We start from the raw sequence: 22,160 nt of genomic DNA, 5'->3' as shown, positions 1-22,160 counted from the left end.
GAGTAACTTCTTATCTTCTTCTGTTACTAAAATTATTCCTTTCTCTTGTCTTGCTAGTATCTCTTTGTATTTCTTCATTTACTCTCTGTTATTTTCTCTATTGGCTCTAAACGTCTCTGTCTCGAGAAGTCTTTGTTCCCTCTCTTCCTTTTTCCTCCTTGAAGCTTCTACGGCCTCGAGTCTCTTTCTCTCTAATTCCTTCGCCTTTGCTGTAGCTTCTCTTTCCTTTTCTTCGGCTAACTTCTTCTTTCGTTCAGCTTCCTCCTTTCTCCGCTCTGTTCTTTCTTTCTCTTCTGCTTCTAACTGTATTCTTTTCTTCTTCTGTTCTGTTTCTCTTTGGACCTTCTTTATAGCGTGTTTGTTCCTCTTTTCAGCCACTTTGTACTTCTTAAAGATCCGTTCAAGGTAGTGCTTCTGGTACGTCTTATGGCACCACTTTCCTCCGTTATTGGCATAACTCTTGTATCCCGCAAAGTAATGCTTAATGAAATTATCTGACGTTTCTTCATTAATCGCTTCTTCCAATAAGGGAATGGAGTCGAAAAGAGAATCTTCGTATTCATAGTCCTTACTATCTCGAAGAATCTTGTTGAGAGACAGAGTTTTCCGATGAAACTCTTTAATGTCCTTCTCCAACCAGAAACGTTGGTTATCAGCGTATAGAGAAGGGAATAAAGAAGAGTGCTCTGCTGTTAACTTGTTGAAAAGCGCTTTATTGTTTTGTACATTTTTCTTGTCTTGGCTCTTCTTCGTGGTGACCCAACTCCAGAAATGTCGTATCCTCCTCTTTCTCTGAGCTTCAGTTTCTTTAGCCATTTAACGATAACCAACTCCGAGAAGGGGGCCGTAGTTCAGAAACCCCAACCCGTTAACTTTCAAATGTATGCTTACAGCTAGGCCGGCGGGGTGTCCCAGAAACACAATGGAAGTCGCAGACACCCCCGGGCCGGCCGACTCAGATCGGGAGCGCTCCAGAATTTTTTTTAGAGAGTTATAGATATATATATATATATATATATATATATATATATATATATATATATATATATATATATATATATATATATGTATGTATATATATATATATATATATATATATATATATATATGACGTAAGCGGAGTAGGAAACATAGGAGTTTTAGTCTTGAGTTTATTCCTGACTAGTTTCGCAGGTATGCTTTTTCAAAGAAATGGGTTTACAAACGGGCTGTGGGCATTATATACATGGGGTGGACCTCACTACCTCCTCGTGTTACCAAAGTTGGTGACGAGTGTGAACATTACATTGTGGTTAATGTAACAATGATGAAGTTTTACAATTAAATATGATAATAACACTAATAACAAAGAAAATATTAATAGTAATTGTTACAATAATAATGATAACAATGATAATAAAAATGAAAATTTAAATATTTAAATATATATATAACAATGATAATGATAATAGTAATAATAATAATAATGATAATAATAATAATAATAATAATAATAATAATAATAATAATAATAATAATAATAATAATAATAATAATAATAATAATAATAATAATAATAATTATAATAATAATAATAATAAAAATAATTATAATAGTGTTGAAAATAAATAGTAATAAATAATGTTAAAAGAATAATAATCATGATAAAAAGTTGGGGATAATATTAAATGGTGAAGGAACAATGTAGAAATGATGGAGGATATGTGAATTGGTAGCATGTGAAGTAAAGTAAGGTAGCATGGTGCAAGAAGGAACGTCATAGTAAAAGGAAGAAAGCTGGAGAGGGTAGGCAGAAGTGGGAAAAAGGTATCTACTTCTGCCTACCCTCTCCAGCTTTCTTCCTTTTACTATGACGTTCCTTCTTGCACCATGCTACCTTACTTTACTTCACATGCTACCAATTCACATATCCTCCATCATTTCTACATTGTTCCTTCACCATTTAATATTATCCCCAACTTTTAATCATGATTATTATTCTTTTAACATTATTTATTACTATTTATTTTCAACACTATTATGATTATTATTATTATTATTATAATTATTATTATTATTATCATTATCACTATTATTATTATTATTACTATTATCATTATCATTGTTATATATATATTTAAATATTTAAATTTTCATTTTCATTATCATTGTTATCATTATTATTGTTACAATTACTATTAATAATTTCTTTGTTATTAGTGTTATCATCATATTCAATTGTAAAACTTCATCATTGTTACATTAGCCACAATGTAATGTTCACACTCGTCACCAACTTTGGTAACACGAGGAGGTAGTGAGGTCCACCCCATGTATATAATGCCCACAGCCCGTTTGTAAACCCATTCCTTTGGAAAAGCATACCTGCGAAACTAGTCAGGAATAAACTCAAGACTAAGACTCCTGTGTTTCCTACTCCGCTTACGTCAACCTGTCATTATGTCTCAACATATATATATATATATATATATATATATATATATATATATATACATATATACATATATATATCAAGGACTACTATTACACAGGACGTGCGCACCCAGATCCCTGGGTCCGCTAGCGGAGGCCATTGCTTTCTTTGTAACCTAACATTTTATATTGGGCAAATATATCAAAACTAGAAACCTAACATTGTATATAGGACAAATATATCAACTATTGACTTATTCAATGCAGTATAAGTTACTATAAGCTTTTATAGTGAAATAAGAAACTATTTTGAAGGCACTGTTATGCTTTGAAATGCCAATTTTAGCCGGACTTAACAGGTATTATTGTATGAGGTTAGTGGACACCATGGTTGGCAATTTCTTTTATAATATATATATATATATATATATATATATATATATATATATATATAAAAGATTTTTTTTTTAAATTAAATCAGATTTATTTGATTTAAATATATCTTTTTATAGATTTTAAATATTGAGGGATTGCTATCTGATATGCAATCTGATTGTTTAAGGACATTTTTTGCATATTAATATAAGGAGCAGTGTTATATAGACTTCCCACAAGTATCCAAGGAACGTGGTATAAGCCTACATGTATTATATATCACTGTGCAGCCCATAACAAGTTTCAACAAGATTCTTGTTGAAACTTGTTCTAGGTAAGCAGCCTCTCAATGAGTCAGTTGCTGCTTTGGAATCAACCAGGAAGGATGTCTTCTGGACCTGGCAAAGTGGTTCCTTCAGGCAGAAAAAAATGATCCTGTCTGGAATTATTTTGAAAAACTACCAACAACTTCTGGCAAAGGGTACCGAGCTAAATGCAAAGACTGCAGTCGGGACATACAAGGCATTGTGTCAAGATTAAAATCTCACAGAGATAAATACCAAGGTCAGCCACAGCATACAGAAGAAATTGATGACCCAGGTAAATAATTTTACTTATATTGTGTGCATTTTTTCCTTTTAATACACAACTATATAAATTTGGTGAACAATGGAGAGCATGTGCAATAAAAATGTGAAGGCCTAAAGAGATGATACTTCAACTTCATTACTTCTAAATTTGGGTAATGACTATCACTGTAATATACTGTATCCACTCAACTTTGGGGCATAGATGATTTATATTCATTTCATTCAACATTGTGTAATATATTTCACAGGTTCCATTGGAATTCAGCCCACATGGGATTCAGCCCAAAGGGATTTAGCCTAACCTAACCCAACTAACCCATTATTTTTAGAGAACTTAAAAGTGAACTGAATCCTATGTGGGCTGAATTCCAAGCCCACCTATTTCATATCCTCTTAATTATTTCCAAATAATTTAGAGGCTTGTGTGAATATGATCATTATCTGAAAAAATAACTACTGTACTCAAAAGTAGCCTAAATCAAACTGTATTCATTCATTTTTAATTATGCAATATGCTAAAATTTTCTGTTTCCATTTCAGGATTTGTATCAACAGCTTCAATCTCTTCATGATCCACTTGAATTATCTGCAAACCTAACTCCACCATTTAAAAGGTCACTATCAGACTCCACAGGCGCCACTTCTGCTAAATCATTTTCATCTAAAAGAAAGTCATCAACATCTCTGGACAGATCTATCATAAAAACTTCAGTCTCTCAAAAGGAAAATATCGACAAAGAAGTTACAAGAAAGATATTTCCTACAAATTCACCATTTCGTCTTGTTCAGCATCCTCAGTTTCTCAAGATGGTTCAGAGCCTGAGGCCAGGTTATATTCCTCCATCCAGAAAAGATATTGCTGATAAGTACTTGGATCTTGTGTATGAAAAGGAATATAAAAAGTGTGCAGATCACCTGAATAATGAAACTGTATGTCTTTCAATTGATGGGTGGTCTAACATCCATAATGAGCCCATAATATGTGTCACTCTAAAAACATCCAATGGTCAGATCTATTTAATTGACACAATAGACACATCAAGGAAACCTCATACTGCTGAATATCTTCTACAACTTGTACAAAATTCGATCAAGAAGGCTGAACAAGATTTTGGTTGTCACATTGGAATTGTTGTGACAGACAGTGCAGCAAATGTCACCAAGATGAGAAAACTCTTCGATGAATCGAGTGAACCTGAGCATACCGTCCTCACATACGGCTTATACCGTTCCTTGTATACTTGTGGCAAGTCTATATAACACTGCTCCTTATATTGATATGCTAAAAATGTCCTTTAGCAATCAGATCGCATATCAGATACCAATCCCACAATATTTAAAATCTATAAACAAAATCTATTCAAATCAAATAAATCTGATTTAAATAAAAAAAAATCGATTTTTTTTTATATTTTTTAAAAAGATAGAAAAAAAAAATCACCAATTCTGGTGTCCACTAACCTCATACAATAATACCTGTTAAGTCCGGCTAAAATTGGCATTCCAAAGCATAACAGTGCCTTAAAAATAGTTTCTTATTTCACTATAAAAGTTTACATTAACTTATATACGGCATTGAATAAGTCAATAGTTGACACATTTGTCCTATATACAATGTTAGGTGTCTAGTTTTGATATATTTGTCCAATATAAAATGTTAGGTTACAAAGAATGCAATGGCCTCCGCTAGGGGACCCAGGGATCTGGGTGCGCACGTCCTGTGTAATAGTAGTCCTTGATATATATGTATATATATATATATATGTATATATATATATATGTATATATATATATACTATATATATATATATATATATAATATATATATATATATGTGTGTGTGTGTGTGTGTGTGTGTGTGTGTGTGTGTGTGTGTGTGTGTGTGTGTGTGTGTGTGTGTGTGTGTGTGTGTGTGTGTGTGGTGTGTGTGCGTTTATCTATACATATATGTATATAGTGAATAACAGTGAGGTGGTGAAAACTCTTGGAAACTACTGTACGCCTTATAGATAACAACATACCTCCGAAGAGCAGGAAAAAGAGTAATTTGATCGGGAGCAGAGTCTTGTTTGCGAGATCTTCCCATAACACACTGAAGAACTCTTTAATTGCTGATGTTATGGCATTTTGGCGGTGTTTTGTGACCAATTGGGTGTAGCCTGCCGAATTTGAATCTGAAAAATGATCGGAGGTTTAATTTTGTTCGTGCCTCAGCGCTTACCCCCCTACAAAATTCTTCAGCAGAAATGCCAACTTTATTCCCTTGAGTCCTAATATTTTTCCCTTGCTAACAGTTATCTTTTTTCTTCTCCAACATATAATTATATTTGACGTATTAGTACTCTGATGATGTTTGGTATGCTTCTAACATCTCTCTTCAAATCAAAAACAAAGAAAATGTATAGCATCTACGTTAATGATGTCTGAACCACCAATGACATTTTGTATTCCATTCAACTCCTCGTCTTTGCGATGTCATTGAATAAAGAAAATAGAACTCTTTTCTAATCACCTTCTTCCAAAAATATGCAGTACAATCGATCTCACCTTGTATAAAGATCTAATTTTATAACTGTAGTTCTCTGCTCTCACTGAGTGTTTACTATTTATCCAACGTCAATCTATGGACACGCTGTCTCCCTCGTTTATATTCCTATTTCACTCTCTCTCTCTCTCTCTCTCTCTCATTCTCTCTTTTATGGTTACATTTAACTTTTTTTTTTTTTTTTTTTTTTTTTTTGTAAATGCTACGCAGGTATTATCCCTAATAGAGTTCTACATGATTAAAAATTGTCCTTTTATTGGTTGTTTTTCTTCTGGAGAAAGTTATATTTTCCAAGGTAGTTCCTTTAGACAATTTGTTCATGCGCTGTGTTAGGATAGTGGTAAGGAAATGTGAGACGATCAAATTAAATTGACAGAAGAATCTATAGTAATGCTATAGGGGATTTTTAAAACGTCTTATTTGAACAAGGTGCATAAGCAAATTGTGAACGTACACAAAAGTCTTTCCTATCTCTCCTAGAGCTTACCCTGCCAAGATTGTGATCTTGTGTACCTAGGCCAAACCAAGAGAGACTTCAACATTAGGTTAGTCGAACACAACAGATCCGCCAAATATGATCAAGAAAGTTTGGCTGTATTCCATCATGTTAGTCATCATAACCACTACTTGTGGTTTCAGGAGGAAGATAATTGAATCTGCTTTTAGGCTGAGTTTTTATTATGCCCCCCCCCCTTGACAAAGGAGTATATACTTCTCTAATTACTTCGCTTATCTTGTATTTTCCTGATGAGGGTTACTGTTCGCTTCGCTGTTACTTAACCCTTAGTAATTTTCATTCTTCTTTAGGCCCCATGCCTAGTCCTTCACTCAAAGCTTGAGGAGTGAATTAAATGATATTGATTTTTCTTATCTTCATTCTTCTACTTGGTTTTGTGAGCTACACCAAGGGAGTCCCACTCGACATCCCTATACAATACGTCAAGCCACCTTTGTTCTGACGTCACTATTTCATTAATCCAATATCCTTTTACTTCTCAAACAAGTGCCACTCCTTAAGGGCGTGTCTTTACCTCCATGCGCCAATAATTTTTCTCCTCCTCCACCTTTTTCTCCAATCAGAGAGGCTGTTATACTGTTTCAAGCGATATTATTTACGTAAGTATTATGTCGCAACGGAAATGGTTTATACGTTTACAATTTTTGCCACATCAGCAATGTTTACAACGACGAGATAAACACCATATGAGGACGGAGCCTTTATTTGTACGACGTTTCGCTTATTACAGCTTTTTTAAGTACAAGTTGAGATACAAATGCTTGAGATTAAATAAGGGGAAAGGAGGGAACGGGGAGAGAAAAGGGGGGGAAGGAAGAAGAGGAGGAGGAGGAGAAGGGGGGGGATTGGACACTGGGAAAGGATGAGAATGCTGGCCCAAACGTCCGTAGGGGCGAAATGTCCACAAAGGGTGGTTTAGATATTTAATATTTTGCTGGCCATGGGTATTAGGGAAAGCATTTGTATCTCAACTTGTACTTGAAAAAGCTGTAATAAGCGAAACGTCGTACAAATAAAGGCTCCGTCCTCATCTGGTGTTTATCTCGCCAATCTTGTCGGCAAACTGCCACTTTTAAGGAAATGTTTACAATATACAAGGCGCGAGCGAGCGCGTGTATGACTAAGCCCTTTCTGTCGGCCGTTGTTTTTAAACCTTTAGTCGTAAAATTAGCATACGTCTCCACCTACCACTCTATCTACCCAATTGTCTACCTCTATCTACCGGCCTCTTACAGTTACAGTTGACAGCCGAAATATATAAATTATCGTTTTCTCAATTTTTTCTTTCAGTCCGACTGTGGGTTTTCTGACATATATATATATATATATATATATATATATATATATATATATATATATATATATATATATATATATATATATATATGTGAATAATTCGCTAGTGGACAGCGACATCAATCATACAATATGGTGAACTCGTATTTCTACCGAGACACCAGCTACTGAATACCTCCTGTACAGTTTATTATTCCCTGTGAAGTTTATATTTTCGAATAGTGACAAGTGATTGTGTTGCGTTTCTTGTAATTGTATACGTATAGCGTTATACAGTTACAGGTATAAGATAAAGTGTAAAAGTGTAGTGTTCTAGTGATTGAGAATGAAAACAGTGGTTTGTTATTGTACTCCAAAGGTAGGAGTAACAGTATAAGGAAACCAGAGTAAGCTACGTGTATTTAGTTGATTTAGTGACCATTTTTGTTTCTTTTGTTGATTTATATTTTCTCTTTGCTGTTTGTATTGTCGAAGGAGCAAAATGGCTTGTGAAGGTTGTGTGACCCTGGAGGACCCTCTCAGAATGTATGAGGAGGAAATTCGTCTTCTAAAGGGTACGCTCTGTGAGAAGAGTGAAGCCTCCCCACAACCCAAAGAGTGTTTCCACCTCTTCCACTTCTGCCTCTGCCGTGAGGGAGTGGCGCTCCGTGGGTTCCCGATTGTCGAGCCAGCGTTCAGTAAACGGGTGCCCTGCGGAGTAACCACTAGTTCTAGCTAATATTTTTGCTCTACTGAAAGATGAGGTGACTGTAAATCAGTTCTTGTTGATGGAGGACTTCATGGTGTGAGGCTATGACAAAGGGAGCAAAGGCGGACAAACACGGTTACGATTGTTCATACGGGAAGTAACAATATGGGTGGTGAGATCAGAGGAACTTGTTTGGAATTATAATGTCCTCCTTCAGGAGGTGAAGGAGAGTGGGAACCGCCAGGTAGTCTGTGGGATCCTTCCGAGGATCTACGCAGGCTCGTGTTGGAACAGTAGAGCCATAGGGATCAATGAGAGGATATCACACTTGTGCACGCAACTGGGGCACCACCTTCATGATCCTTGGTATCTCTTTTCCAGGGGTCATGACCTTTATGTTTCTGATGGGATCCACCTTACTCGCAGAGGCAAAGATGTTCTTACAAACCTCATTGTGGGAGTTTGTAAAGAACTAATTCCTTTTTTTGGGTAGAAACTCAAAGGAAGGGGAAATAGAGTGTAATGGGGATAACAGAGTAGGGTGAAGCAATAATGTTGTGTAATTTGTCAGTGTAGGACAAAATATAATTTTAGAATATAATGTCGGTAGAGAACAACATATTACATTAGGATGTAATGTCAATGAAGGACAAAATATCACGATAGGATCGAATGAGTGGATGACAAAATATCACGGTAGGATATAATGTCAGTGGAGGACAGACTATAATTTTAGGAAGTGATGCCGGATAGAATGTCAACGAACAATGGGTGGCCGGTGTGGCACGAGGTGACGGAGGGGGACAAGGTGTTCATGAGAGACCGGATGACCGTGGGGGACCAAATGTTCGTGATGGGGAATATGTCCATGAGGCATTCAATGTCAATGAAGAACCAAATGTCAATATAAAGCAAGGTGTCAATAAAGAACAAAATTATAATGTAAGGCATGATGTTGAAACTCAAAACGAGTCAAAAAGAAATAATAATGAGCTTCTTAAAACAAAGTACTTTAATGCTCGTAGTATTAGGAATAAATTCCAAGAAATCCAGGCGTATGTCAAAAGCGAAAATCTCGATATGATAGGAATAACCGAGACATGGTTAAATGGTAAATAGTTTGAAGCCGAGTTTAATATTGCGGGATTTAAACACTTTCATCGGGATAGAAACCACAAGAAAGGTGGAGGTGTTATGTTGTACGTTAAAAGCAATGTCCATGCCTGTGTTCTACAGAAAGTGAAACAGGGTGCATATGATAGTTTGTGAGTAGAATTAACCCAAACAAACGGACAAATAAATGTAGGTTGAACACATCTCAGCCAGGTTCGAGTCCTTGGCTTGACTACATATCAGTTTCCGTATATGCTTCCGTCGAACTCCTTGTCAGTCTCTATCGTGATGGCATGGAATTAAAGAGAAAAATTAATGTGGTTGAAAAAGATTAATATCTGTGTGCTGGGAACAATTCAATGTGTGTGTATATATATATATATATATATATATATATATATATATATATACATATATATATATATATACATATATACATATATATATACATGTATACATATATACACATATATATATGTGTGTGTATATGTATTATATATATATATATATATGTGTGTGTGTGTGTGTGTGTGTGTGTGTGTGTGTGTGTGTGTGTGTATGTGTAACTGAAGGCGGAGGAAGTATACGAGTAATAATGTAAGAATTTTACTGCCTTAACGTTTGACCCTAAGGGTCTTGATCACAAAGCTTTGTGATCAAGACCCTAAGGGTTGAAACGTTAAGGCAGTGAAATTCTTCAACTATTCCTCGTATACTTCCTCCGTCTTCAGTTACATTTGTAATTAGTTTAAATAAAAAATATTATCTATATCTATATATGTATGTATATATATCTGTATATGCATATACATATATATATATATACATACATACATATATATATATATACATGTGTGTGCGTTTGTGTGTATATGTTATATATATATATACATATATATATATATATATATATATATATATTATATATATATATAAAGGAAACGTTAATGAAGCCGCCAATTCTCGACAGTATTAATCTACGGTGTCAGAGAAACATCTGTTATCACATATGCCCAGCAACTGACTCAAATTGATATATTTCCCATCTTCCTCATATATTGAAAGTTGAATTTTGCATATGGCGTTCAACACCAACTCTGCGTAGTCCACTCCTCATGTTTTACCTTATCTTTTACTCTGGTTAGAGTTCCGCGCAGTGTTGTTTGACTTTTGTGCTGTATTTACCTCATTCTTCCTTATAATCCTCTCTTTTAACATAAGGATCAAGACACGTGTTGTGTAGTGCAATGGTAATCTTGTTAACTTTTCTCTTTAGTGAAATCCAGATATTTAGTGGGTAGCTGATGTCGTGGAATGAATTTCCTAAATGTTTTCTCTTTTCCATTATGCTCTCTGTTGCGTAGCACATTCTGTCCGCCCTGTTCCACAAAGATACTGAATAAATAATACACTTTTCACGACTGTCAACAAACCTAATACTATTCGCGATTATAAGTTTATGGGAAATATTGTCTACACTGGTCAACAAAGAATTTGTCCCAAGGAAAACAATAGGTGTATCTTATATGTTTTTGCATACAGAATACAAAAATAATGCCAACTTTTTCTATCACCCACAGTTTTTGTTCCACGGAATGTTAGGTTACTTGTGTTACGTGGGATAAATTTCAATCAAGCGATTGGCAACGCTACGTGAGACTGTTATAAGTTTGGTAGAACTGTGTTTGAAGTGTTGGTGTGAGGTCGGTTAGTGTGCATTTGTGTGGTAATAAGTTTGTGATATTGTACAGTAGCGTGCCCACCATTCACCTTCACAATTCCAAGAAACTGTATAAACCATTCATTTTTTGCTTTATTTGCGGTGTATTGACATTCATGTTACAATGGTGGTGTTTCACGCCATTGATTAAAAAGTTGTGAACATTATTTTGGCTGGAAAGTGGGGAACCAGGATAAAAGCTGGGCCCCTCATGTGTGTTGTGTAACCTGTGTCAGGCTTCTCACTGCATGGACAAAAGGTTCACGCCATATATGCCTTTTGCCATCCCTATGGTTTGGAGAAAACCAAAAGATCATACTTCAGGTTGCTATTTTTGCATCACATATATAAAAGGTATAACATCAACACCTAAGCATATTGTAGCATATCCTAATTTATCATCTGCTATGAGGCCAGTACCTCACAGTCAAGACTTTCCTGTACCTGACCCTCCAAAACAAACGGAACTAATTGATGATGAGTCAAGTGAGGAGGTTATGGAAAAAGAAACAGAAGACATGGACTTTCAGCCAATCTGTTCTTCAAGTGAACCACATTTATTGAGTCAGGGATATCAAAATAATCTTGTGCGGGATTTAACTTGTCAAAAAAGCAACCTTAACTTCTTGCTTCCAGGTTAAAGGGCTAGAATCTTCTCCAGAAAGAACCCAAAATAATTTTTTATTGTAAGCGACATTTTGATTTGGAAGTTTTCCTCACATGAGGATGGTGTGGTGTTTTGCAATGATGTATATTTTGTTATGGAGGGACTTAACCGTATATATGACAGAAATGAGTGGCGCTTCTTTATTGACTCTTCAAAAGTGAACCTGAAAGTTGCTTTGCTCCACAATGGAATTAAGTTTCATTCTGCTCCTCTGGCCCATGCAGCTAACATAAAAGAAACATATGAGACTGTCTCCAAATTTGCTGATGATACAAAACTGTGCCGAATGGCAAATGATCTCTTAATCCAATTAGACATTCAAGAAAATTTAATTAAATTACAACAATGGTCTGAAAAGTGGCTAATGAAATTTAACACAAGTAAATGCAAGGTAATGCACATAGGTAAAAATAACAATAAGTACGATTAACATGCAGCCAATACCTCCGTCTGGGGTATTGTCTGCATGTTATTGTGGCAAAGTAGCATGCAGTTGATACCTTAGGGTCTATATGGGCCGCCCCTACGGACCAGAGTCACACATCATTTTGTCTGTGATAGAGGAAAACTCTGTACATAGAGAAATTATGACACTTTTATACTACAACTGTCCCTCTGTTATACTGTCCTCCAACCCCTTGTTACTGTCCTGTACCATTTCTCTGAATATTCATTTCCTTTTTTCGCCTACCTACCCTGTGGTGGGGGCTAAAGAATACTGCCACCAAGTATTTCCTCTCGAGTCGTAAAAGGCGACAAAAAGGGACGGGGGATGGGATTAGGAGTCTTACTACCTGTAGCCCCATAAGGGAACATTCCTAAAAAAGAAAGAAAAGGCATAAGAGGGTCTGGGAGCTTTCCAACCAGATCCCTAAGCTTTGGGTCTTTTAATGTGCGTGGATGTGGTACAGATGAGAGTAAAAGGGAAGAGATAGGCAGTATGTTTGTGAGAAGAAAGATGGATTTACTGGCATTGAGTGAAACTAAAATGAAAGGAAAGGGCAAATGTGAGTTTGGGAATGTAGCTGGGAGGTACTCAGGAGTGAAGAGGGGACGAGGGAGAGAAGGGGTGGCTACACTAGTAAGTGAAGAGATAAGTAAGACGGGTAGTGGAGTGGAAGGAGGTGTCATCAAGGTTGATGTGAATGAAGGTGAAGCTGGGAAAGGAGAGGTGGGTTTTTGTAAGTGCGTATGGGCCTGGTAGTGAGAATAACATAGAGGAAAGGGAGGCATTCTGGGTATATATAAATGAGTGCATAGAGGGATTAGGGAGAAATATCAAAGTAGTTGTATTGGGAGACCTAAATGCTAGGGTGGGAAATAAACCAATTGACGGAGTGATTGGAAAGTATGGAGTTCGAGGCAAATATCGTAATGGAGAGTTGATGGTGGAGATGTGTCTTGAAAGAGAGTTGATGATAGCAAATACAGTGTTTAAAAAGAAAGTCAAGCATAAATACACATGGGAGAGGGTGGTGGATGGAAGGATGGCAGATAGAGCGTTAATGGACTATGTAGTGTTGACCAGGAGTATTGTAGGAAGAGTTAAGGATGTACATGTTCTAAGGGGAGAGAGTGGGGGAATATCAGATAATTTTCTGGTGGAAGGTCAATTGAGAGTGGAGAATAAGTGGAGAAAGAGGAAAAGGGCAGAAGGTAGGGAGGTACTTAGAGTGAACTGCTTAAATGAGGACAAAAAGGAGAATGAGTATAAGAAGAAGTTGAGAGAGGAGTGGGAAAGAGTAAAGGATAGAGTAGAACTAGGAGTGGAGGAGGAATGGGGATGGTTCAAGGAGGGAGTCATAAGGTGTGCAAAGATGGTGTGTGGAATAAGGAGGGCGGGAGGAAATAGAAAGAAGGGTAGCGAGTGCTGGGATGAGGAAGCAAAGAAAGGTGTAGAAGAGAAGAAGCAGGCATTCAAAGATTGGCTACAAATTAGGGAATCGTATGAGAGGTACAAAGTAAAGAGAAGGGAAGTTAAACATAAGATAAAGGAAGCAAAGAGGAAAGCAGATGTGAAATGGAGAAAGTATGACAGAAAATTTTGAAATTAATAAAAAAAAGTTTTGGAAGGAAGTTAAAAGAGGAAGAGGAGGCGAATCAAGTAGAGAAGAAAAGGTAAAAGGTGCAGATGGAGAGATGATAATGGAAGAGAAGGCAGTGAGAGGAACGTGGGCAGAGTATTTTAGGGAGTTGCTAAATGTGCAGGAGGATAGGGAGGGAAAGGTAGTTGCAGTGGGAAGTGCTAAGAAAATGAGAGTGATGAGTGAGTAAAATGTACAAGGGGAGAGAGTGACAGTAGGCTGGAAGTGAGCATTAAGGGTGAAAGACTGGAGGAAATGGATAGTTTCAGATACTTGGGTGCGAATGTGACAGGAAAGGGAGGAGTGGGGGTGGAGGTAGAATATAGATTGAGAGAAGCGAGTAAATGCCTTGGTGGATTAAAAAGTGTAATGAGAAGGATGAAGTGAAAGCAGCTGATAAGATGATGAGAGCAGGTAAGGCACCTGGGTTGGATGGATGCAATGTAGAATGTCTGAAGAAAGGGGGTACAGTTATGGTGGACTGGCTGGTGAGGTTATTTAATGTTTGTTTAAGAGAGGGTAGAGTGCCGGAGGATTGGAGGAGTGCCTGTATAGTTCCGCTTTACAGAGGAAAGGGGGACAAGTGTGAGAGTAGCAGTTACAGAGGGATCAGCTTGTTGAGTGTAGTTGGGAAGGCTTATGGGAATGTCTTGATATAGAGGATTAGGAGAGGAACAGAGGGAATAATTGGTGAGGATCAGATTTTTGTGGTAAGACAGATATATGAGAAATCTATAGGAAAAGGTAAGGATGTTTTTTGGGCTTTTATGGATCTGGAAAAGGCTTACGACAGGGTAGAGAGGAAGGCACTGTGGGAGGTACTGCAGATCTATGGGATAGGAGGAAAGCTGTTAAGACCAGTCAAGAGTTTTTATGAGAGTAGTAGAGTTTGCGTTAGGATTAGAAATGGAGAGAGTGAATGGTTTGAGATAAAGGTGGGACTTTGTCAGGGGTGTGTTATGTCGCCCTGGCTGTTCAATCTTTACGTGGATGGAGTGGTGCGAGAGGTAAATGCAAGGGTAGTGGGTCAGGGGTTGGAGATGATTAAAGAAAATGGAGAAAAGTGGGAGGTGAGCCAGTTGTTGTTTGCTGACGACACTGCGCTTGTAGCAGGATCAGAGGAGGGATTGAGGAAGTTAGTGACAGATTTTGAGAAAGTGTGTGAAAGAAGGAAGCTGAAGATAAATGTCGGCAAAAGTAAGGTGATGAAATGTACAAGGGGAGAGAGTGACAGTAGGCTGGAAGTGAGCATTAAGGGTGAAAGACTGGAGGAAATGGATAGTTTCAGATACTTGGGTGCGAATGTGACAGGAAAGGGAGGAGTGGGGGTGGAGGTAGAATATAGATTGAGAGAAGCGAGTAAATGCCTTAGTGGATTAAAAAGTGTAATGAGAAATAGTCACCTGGGAATGGATGCTAAGAAGAGGTTATATGAAGGAGTGATTGTGCCAACAGCAATGTACGGGGCAGAAACATGGAAGATGAGAGAGGAAGAGAGAAGGAGGTTGAATGTGTTTGAGATGAAATGTCTGAGTAGTATGATAGGCGTTACTAGGCTAGATAGAGTGAGAAATGAGATGAGGAGGAGAACAGGGGTGGAAAAGGAGCTGGGAGATAGGGTTGATGAAAGAGTATTAGGATGGTTTGGACACATGGAAAGAATGAGTGAAGAAAGATTAGTAAAAGAAGTGTGGAGGGCTTAGGTGGAAGGAGAGAATATGAGGGGGCGTCCAAGGATGAGATGGATGCATGGGGGTGAAAGGGGCTTTACAAAAGAGAGGAATGTCTGTAGAGGAAGGGCGGGAGAGGATAGAAGATAGGGGTGAATGGAGAAGGGTTGTGTATAGATGAGGCTGTGATGTATGAGGGGGATTGGGTGGGGGATGGGGGGTGAGGAAGTATGTATGAGAAAAATTTGACGCAGCCCGAAGGGATTTCTCCCCGTCTTCTCCTTTCCTGCATGAGGGGACGAATTTATGAAGAGGCCTTGCTGTGGATGTGCTGTGTCTTGCGACACTGCTTCTGACCCAGGGCAGAGGACAGGATGCAGGGATGACCCGTCACCCACGAGGTGCCAAGATAGGAGGGAGGGAGGAGGGTAGAGGGGAGTGGAATATATGGGAAATGAAATGGGGAGTATTTTCTATGCCTTTTTCTTTTTGGCTACCCCCCGTGTAAGGGGGAAGGAGCCTTTGGTATATGTATGTATGATGTACGATTACAAGTTATTTGGAAATTCGTTAACAAAAGTGGATAGTGAAAAGGATCTAGGGATAATTATCAGTAACGATCTCAAATCATCTAAGCAGTGTATTTCACCCCCTGAGAAAGCAAATAAGACCCTAAGACTAATTGCGCGATCTTTTGACTTCAAAAGTACATCTCTCATTAACAAGCTATATAAATCGTTAGTTCGTCCACATTTGGAATATGCTGTTTCTGTATGGTCACCGAATCTCATTAAAGACATTGACAGATTGGAAAAAGTACAACGGCGAGCCACAAAACTGATTTCAAATATCAAAAATAAATAATACAAAAATCGACTAAAACATATGAATTTGTTTTCCCTAAAAAAGCATAGACTCAGAGGTGACTTTAAGATTCTAAAGGGAATTGACATCAAAAATTATAAAAATTTCACACTGAATGAGAATCAGACAAGAAACAATGGTCTCAAACTGTTAGGAAATAGATTTAATTTGGAAGTGGGTAGAAACAACTTCCCCAACCGTGTAGTTAATGAATGGAATAAACTTACTGCAGAGGCAGTGCAATGTAGGTCAGTTCGAAGCTTTAAGAATCATTTAGATTTAAGCAAGATGCTGTAACGATTATGATTTATTTTATATTATTTGTTTTGTTATCATTTGGCCGTTTGTTTAAGCAAGATGCTGTAACGATTATCATTTATCTTATATTATTTGTTTTGTTATCATTTGCCCGTTTGTTTATTATTTGCTTGATTCTCATGTATTATTAGTTATATGTCAATTTATTATTATTTACTATTTACCTGTCTGTTTATTTTTTAACTATATACATTCATTTATGTATTTTATTTATTTTTTACATTATAGTTTTCATTTATTCATTTATTTATCTATAATTATCATGATTTTTTTCACATTCGACCTAGATATGGACCAAAATGTCTCCTGTCGGCATGCTCCGCCTTTGTAATCGTTTGAGTGTGAAACTTCTATTGCAAAACATTAAATATGAAGAACATAAATATCTGTGGTGACCTAAAGGTTGTGGCAGTTTTACTTGGAACGCTGCTGAGTTACACAATTTTTTGTTGCTGTCTCTATGAGTGGGACAGTCGCGATAAGAAAATAATTATGAAAAGAATGTGTGGCCGAAACGGTCTCTGGCCCCATGAGAGAAAAATGTTGTCAATCCTCCTCTTGTTGATTTAGAGAAATTTTATTTGCCTCCTTTGCACATTAAGCTAGGGTTGATGAAAATTTTTGTTAAAGGTAAGGATAGAACTGGCTAGGGATTCCCATATTTGAAAACTAGTTTTCCTAGAGTAAGTGGCGCAAAAATCAAACAAGGTATTTTTGTTGGACCACAGATTAGGGAGCTGATGAGAGACCAGAATTTTGATAAAGAGCTAAATGACCTTGAAAAAGCTGTATGACTGTCATTTAAGAAATTTTGCGCAGAGTTTTGGGGGAATCACAAAACAAATAACTATTCTGAAATCGTGAAAGACCTACTGACATCTTAAAAATCAACTTCCTAGACTCTCACTAGGTATCAAGGGAAGTGAGGCTCTTCGGTATTGGCTGATTACTGTTGAACACTAAAAAGGGATCTCCCAGAAGCAAAATACACTCGAAAATTATACATTTCTACATTTTTGGTATATGTATGTACATTTTAAAGATAAGTTTCATTGAAATATCGGCCTCATTGATTAGTTATAATTGTTTAAAATTTAATAAGGCATCACAAAAAACTACACCTGATAGAAAAATTCTGAAAGCATATTTGAAATCAGCAGAAAAAATCTATCAAGTTTCCTTTTGATTGTGGGACAGGTATTTTAATCAATTTTGTTGACCAGTGCTATTCACATAGAATAATCAAGTGTTTTTATTTTACAGAGAAGAAAAAGAAATGGAAATCTACTTTACCTATTTTAGATGGCCTACTGTTCTTAAGTAACTTGTCTTTGTACTAGGAAGTTGAAGGTGATTGAATTCCACATGACCCTTTCAACCCTTTTAGCTTTAATGACTGGACGCTGAACTATGATTAAATTCCTTATATTGATGACTTTGAGGCTTAATTAACGTCCTCTCTTAGTTGTCGCTTTCTATTGGCGAGAGAAATGAAGGTAACTTAAAATTTTTACATTCCAACGCATCGACAACTACCTGAACATGGTGAAGAGTCACTATCTGCTGACGATGATATAAGCAAACTCGTGGACTCTTCCGTCCATTCTTCTGTGTGATTAATCTGAAAAACTTGGTGCAAAGCATACGCAGTGTTCCCTAATAATACCTCTTCCAAAGAAGACCTTACGATTGTAGATCCAGTGCACAGTTGAATTCTGCTGTGGGTAATGATACTTATACACTCATGGAAGTGGGACAGGAGGAAGTGTCATGTGTACAATAAGAAACGTGTTCGTAATACACGTATGATGAAAACATATGTGTATAATGTTTTGCCAACTTACTGAAAAATAAATACTTAATTGGTACAGATTGTGATTCTCCGGCGCTTCTATCCTTGTGAGCAACATTGCTCTGCCTAGTAGATAACTATATATTTGTTTTTGTTGTTTTTGTGCAATTCATATTATTTGCCCAAATTACTAACTTGAATGTTATTTCTTGTTGGTTATTGGAAAAATCTAAACTATTTGGCTTAATTGTTGGTATTCACTATCATTGTTAGTTATTATAACTAGTGATCAAAACCAAAAATGTATTTTTTGTTTTGTTTTTTTATATTAGCTCTGCACATCAATATTTGATTTGCCATTGTGTATCTACCAGCGCCACTTATTCTTTATTTAAAATAATTCATCAATTAAGGATTTACTTTTTCATAAGGTCTACATCATATTCTATGTGGTTTTTCCACGTGTTTCCATACAATGGTTCATACACTAAACATTCTGAGAAAGTAAAAAATGGAAAAGCTCACCAGAAACCACCCGCAAGTTACGAAATATCTTCAAGTACACAAAACTGAATAAAACGTAGGTGACACCAATCACATCTACAGGACTACTGCAAACCCGAGTGCAAGGCAAGGAGTAACAAGTTCAAACACTGCAATGGAAATAATGTATGACCACTCAAGAATTTTCAATTAGCTGGCACTAGTTTACACTAAGATAAGTACATCTCATTTCTTACCAATATCCAACAATATTTGGGTCATTTGTAGTCAAAATGATAACAAAGCTTCCCACTACAGTATAAACACATGGCAATCGACTTTACATTACCTTACCAGAGTGTTTTTTCCATCTAAAGGTCTGTTAAATGGTGCGCTAGTCTTTTCTATCCGTAGATCTAAATTATATTATTGCCCCACCCCTACTACGGTGATAAGTATGTTTATTATTATTATTATTATTATTATTTTTTTTTTTGTGATCTTTCTTTCTGCCTTATTCGCTTCTGTTGGGCAAAAAAATTCCTGGAGTTGCTCTCTCATTACGTCCCTTGAAGCAAAGATGGCTTCTTCGAGTTTCGTTCATCAACTCTCTTGTCCCCATTTACTGTGGTATTTTTTAATTCGATTTCCGTTGTATTCATATTTCAAGTGTTCTCCATATTTCGGCTGTTACAACAATTTAGATTTTTTATTCATTTATAGCTTTATTAAAAGTGTATAGATTTCTGATGTCATGAATCTTGTCTTTTGTATCCTGTTGCAATCCTCCTTGTTATTTCCTTCTATTCTTTCCATGGCATTTTAGAAGGTGAGGAGCCTTGGGGACTGTTGGAGCAGGTAACAGTTACTGCTTGGAATCGAAAATGAGTGCGGCATTCCGCCAACTAAGCGAATGCTAAACAAGCACGGTTCCGATTACGCCACCAGGGCACACTCATGTAATCGTGAGAAGATCGGCCTCTTTTAGTGGTCTCCTTTTCATTAACATTCTGGTCATTAGGCATTCCTCTTCTCTTTGATAGCCACCTATCTTTTGAATCAACGGTGGCCATCTCTCATTTACCTCAACTGATAATATCAGTCCAATAGCTTCTTGGCAGTCTCCGGTCCCTGGCGTCGGTATACCAAAAGTTATTGATGTTTCATCCTCTCATTATTATCCCTTTAAACGATAAATTTCATTTATAATCATCTAAATAAACTTACTGAACAGGACTGGTGATATCACAAAGCCTTATTTCATTTCCCTTTCTATATTCTTACATCCGGATTCTTCTTCTGTTCTGATTGTTTTTCTCTGTTCTCAGTACAGTTTTCCTATTAATCTCCTTGTTATTTCCTTCTCCTCTTTTTATGGCATTTTAGAAGGTGAGGAGCCTTGTTCGTAATCCATAATGCAATTGCATAATTTATTTTGTAATTTCATGTTCTTTGCTAGTGTTCTTATCACAAATATTGCTTTTCTTGTTCCCTTTACAGGTACAAAGCTATTTAATTCTTTCGAGATTGTTTCGTATTTCAATTTATTTCATTTTATATAATAATCATCAATATAACTTTGGCTAGATGATTCATAACACTAGTTGCACGGTGGATAGATTGCCAAGCTTAATTCTTGCTCTGTATTTCTACCACAATTCCCGGTCCGTACTGACATTTCAATTTCATGTTTGTCCTTATATTTTCTCTCATTATATCTCAGCCATCTTACCTGTTTACTTTTCCCATACATTTTTCTAGTCGGCAAACTGCTCTATAAATGACATAAGTCATTACAAGACAAAGCATGAAAACGAACGAGATCGTCATGTCTGGAGTTATGGTTAGTAAGTAACTCATCATTAGTTTGCACGTCTGCCAATGGGGAACTTTCGCTTATTATGGGCAGTTCCAGCGTTTTCGTCGTTCTAGAAAATATTTGACGACTCCCGTTGAAATAATACAAGACTAAATAATCTAAACTGATACCATATTTCATCTGATATTAACACTGCGTTTGTATACAACAATGACACTATTTCCCGGCGGACAATAACACAAAATAAACATATCGATAACAGGTTGACGAGGGATAATGGGGATGTCAAGACGGCAACATTCCCACTCGTTGGCAATTTAACCTTCCCCTGTTACCGCAGGGTGACGCGAGATAATGGGGATGTCAAGACGGCAATATTCCCACTCGTTGGCAACTCAAACTTTCCCTGTTACCGGTTTATTCTACAACTTGCACAAACAATGCCGGAGGTAAGACTTGAAAGTAAACACCTAAGTTCGGTTTTGTTACCATAACACTAAAGCAAACTGTTGTACTTCACTATTTCAGCAACAAAGTAAAACATCCAGGACGTATTATTTCACTTAACATATTTGTTTATATTGAGGTATGGTATGGGACAGTAAACAAACCGCATTCAACACAATATCGTAGCGATCTTCGCAGAGCACGAAGCTCGTAACGCACATTATCTTTACTAACCTTTACAGAAAAAATGCAGAATACCACTGAGAAACTTCCTCGCACCAAACATATTGAGCTTGCGTGGCAACTGAACTGTTACTCGTACGAACGAATGCAACGTGCCTAGTCCTGAAAACCCATCATTGCCAGAGGTCGCCCGCCGACGTAAACACTAAACTTGACAAGAGGCATAAACTAGGAAAACCACGAATGATAATCCATAAAGACTAGGTAATGAAAATTTTGTTTTGCTAAAGATACCCATCCTTATGAGTCAAAATACGAGTTTATTGCTTTCATTTTAGTGCTTGTTTTTAATTGTTCGCTCAGCCTGCAACTTGAGATTTTAGGCTCATGGATGCATGCGTTCCTTCGTGTTCAAGTGCAAATATGCGTTAGATATTTTAAATCTAAATGCATGAAATTAAGAGTGCACACATAAACATCTCTGTTATGTGCATCCTTGTTTGTTTAACTGGTTGCATTTACCTATTGTGATAAGTAGGATTAGAAATATATGATAACGAGATAAGCTATATAAAAT

At 36.8% G+C, this 22,160-nt stretch overlaps 1 protein-coding gene across 4 annotated transcripts in view; it reads right to left on the bottom strand.

Annotated features, from left to right (window-relative positions):
* LOC143020618 (major facilitator superfamily domain-containing protein 6-like) overlaps positions 1-21,755 on the bottom strand; it is a 71,606-nt gene extending 49,851 nt beyond the window's left edge. The window contains exons 1-2 of one of the 4 annotated variants that reach the window (XM_076177068.1): positions 21,635-21,750; positions 5,399-5,551 (exon numbers count right to left, since the gene is read on the bottom strand). In XM_076177068.1, coding sequence (XP_076033183.1) covers positions 5,399-5,551; positions 21,635-21,686 — 205 coding nt within the window. In that variant the 5' untranslated portion in view covers positions 21,687-21,750. Of the gene's footprint in view, positions 1-5,398; positions 5,552-21,634 lie in introns of those variants that run through there. The other 3 variants (XM_076177072.1, XM_076177070.1, XM_076177071.1) reach the window with 3 other exon arrangements.
* Between the last annotated feature and the right edge of the window lie 405 nt (positions 21,756-22,160).

This window comes from Oratosquilla oratoria, chromosome 40 (assembly GCF_046742065.1).
Source record: "Oratosquilla oratoria isolate Oo_2021 chromosome 40, ASM4674206v1, whole genome shotgun sequence".
Lineage (NCBI taxonomy): Eukaryota > Metazoa > Arthropoda > Malacostraca > Stomatopoda > Squillidae > Oratosquilla > Oratosquilla oratoria.
This window is presented reverse-complemented; position numbering and strand designations above follow the sequence as displayed.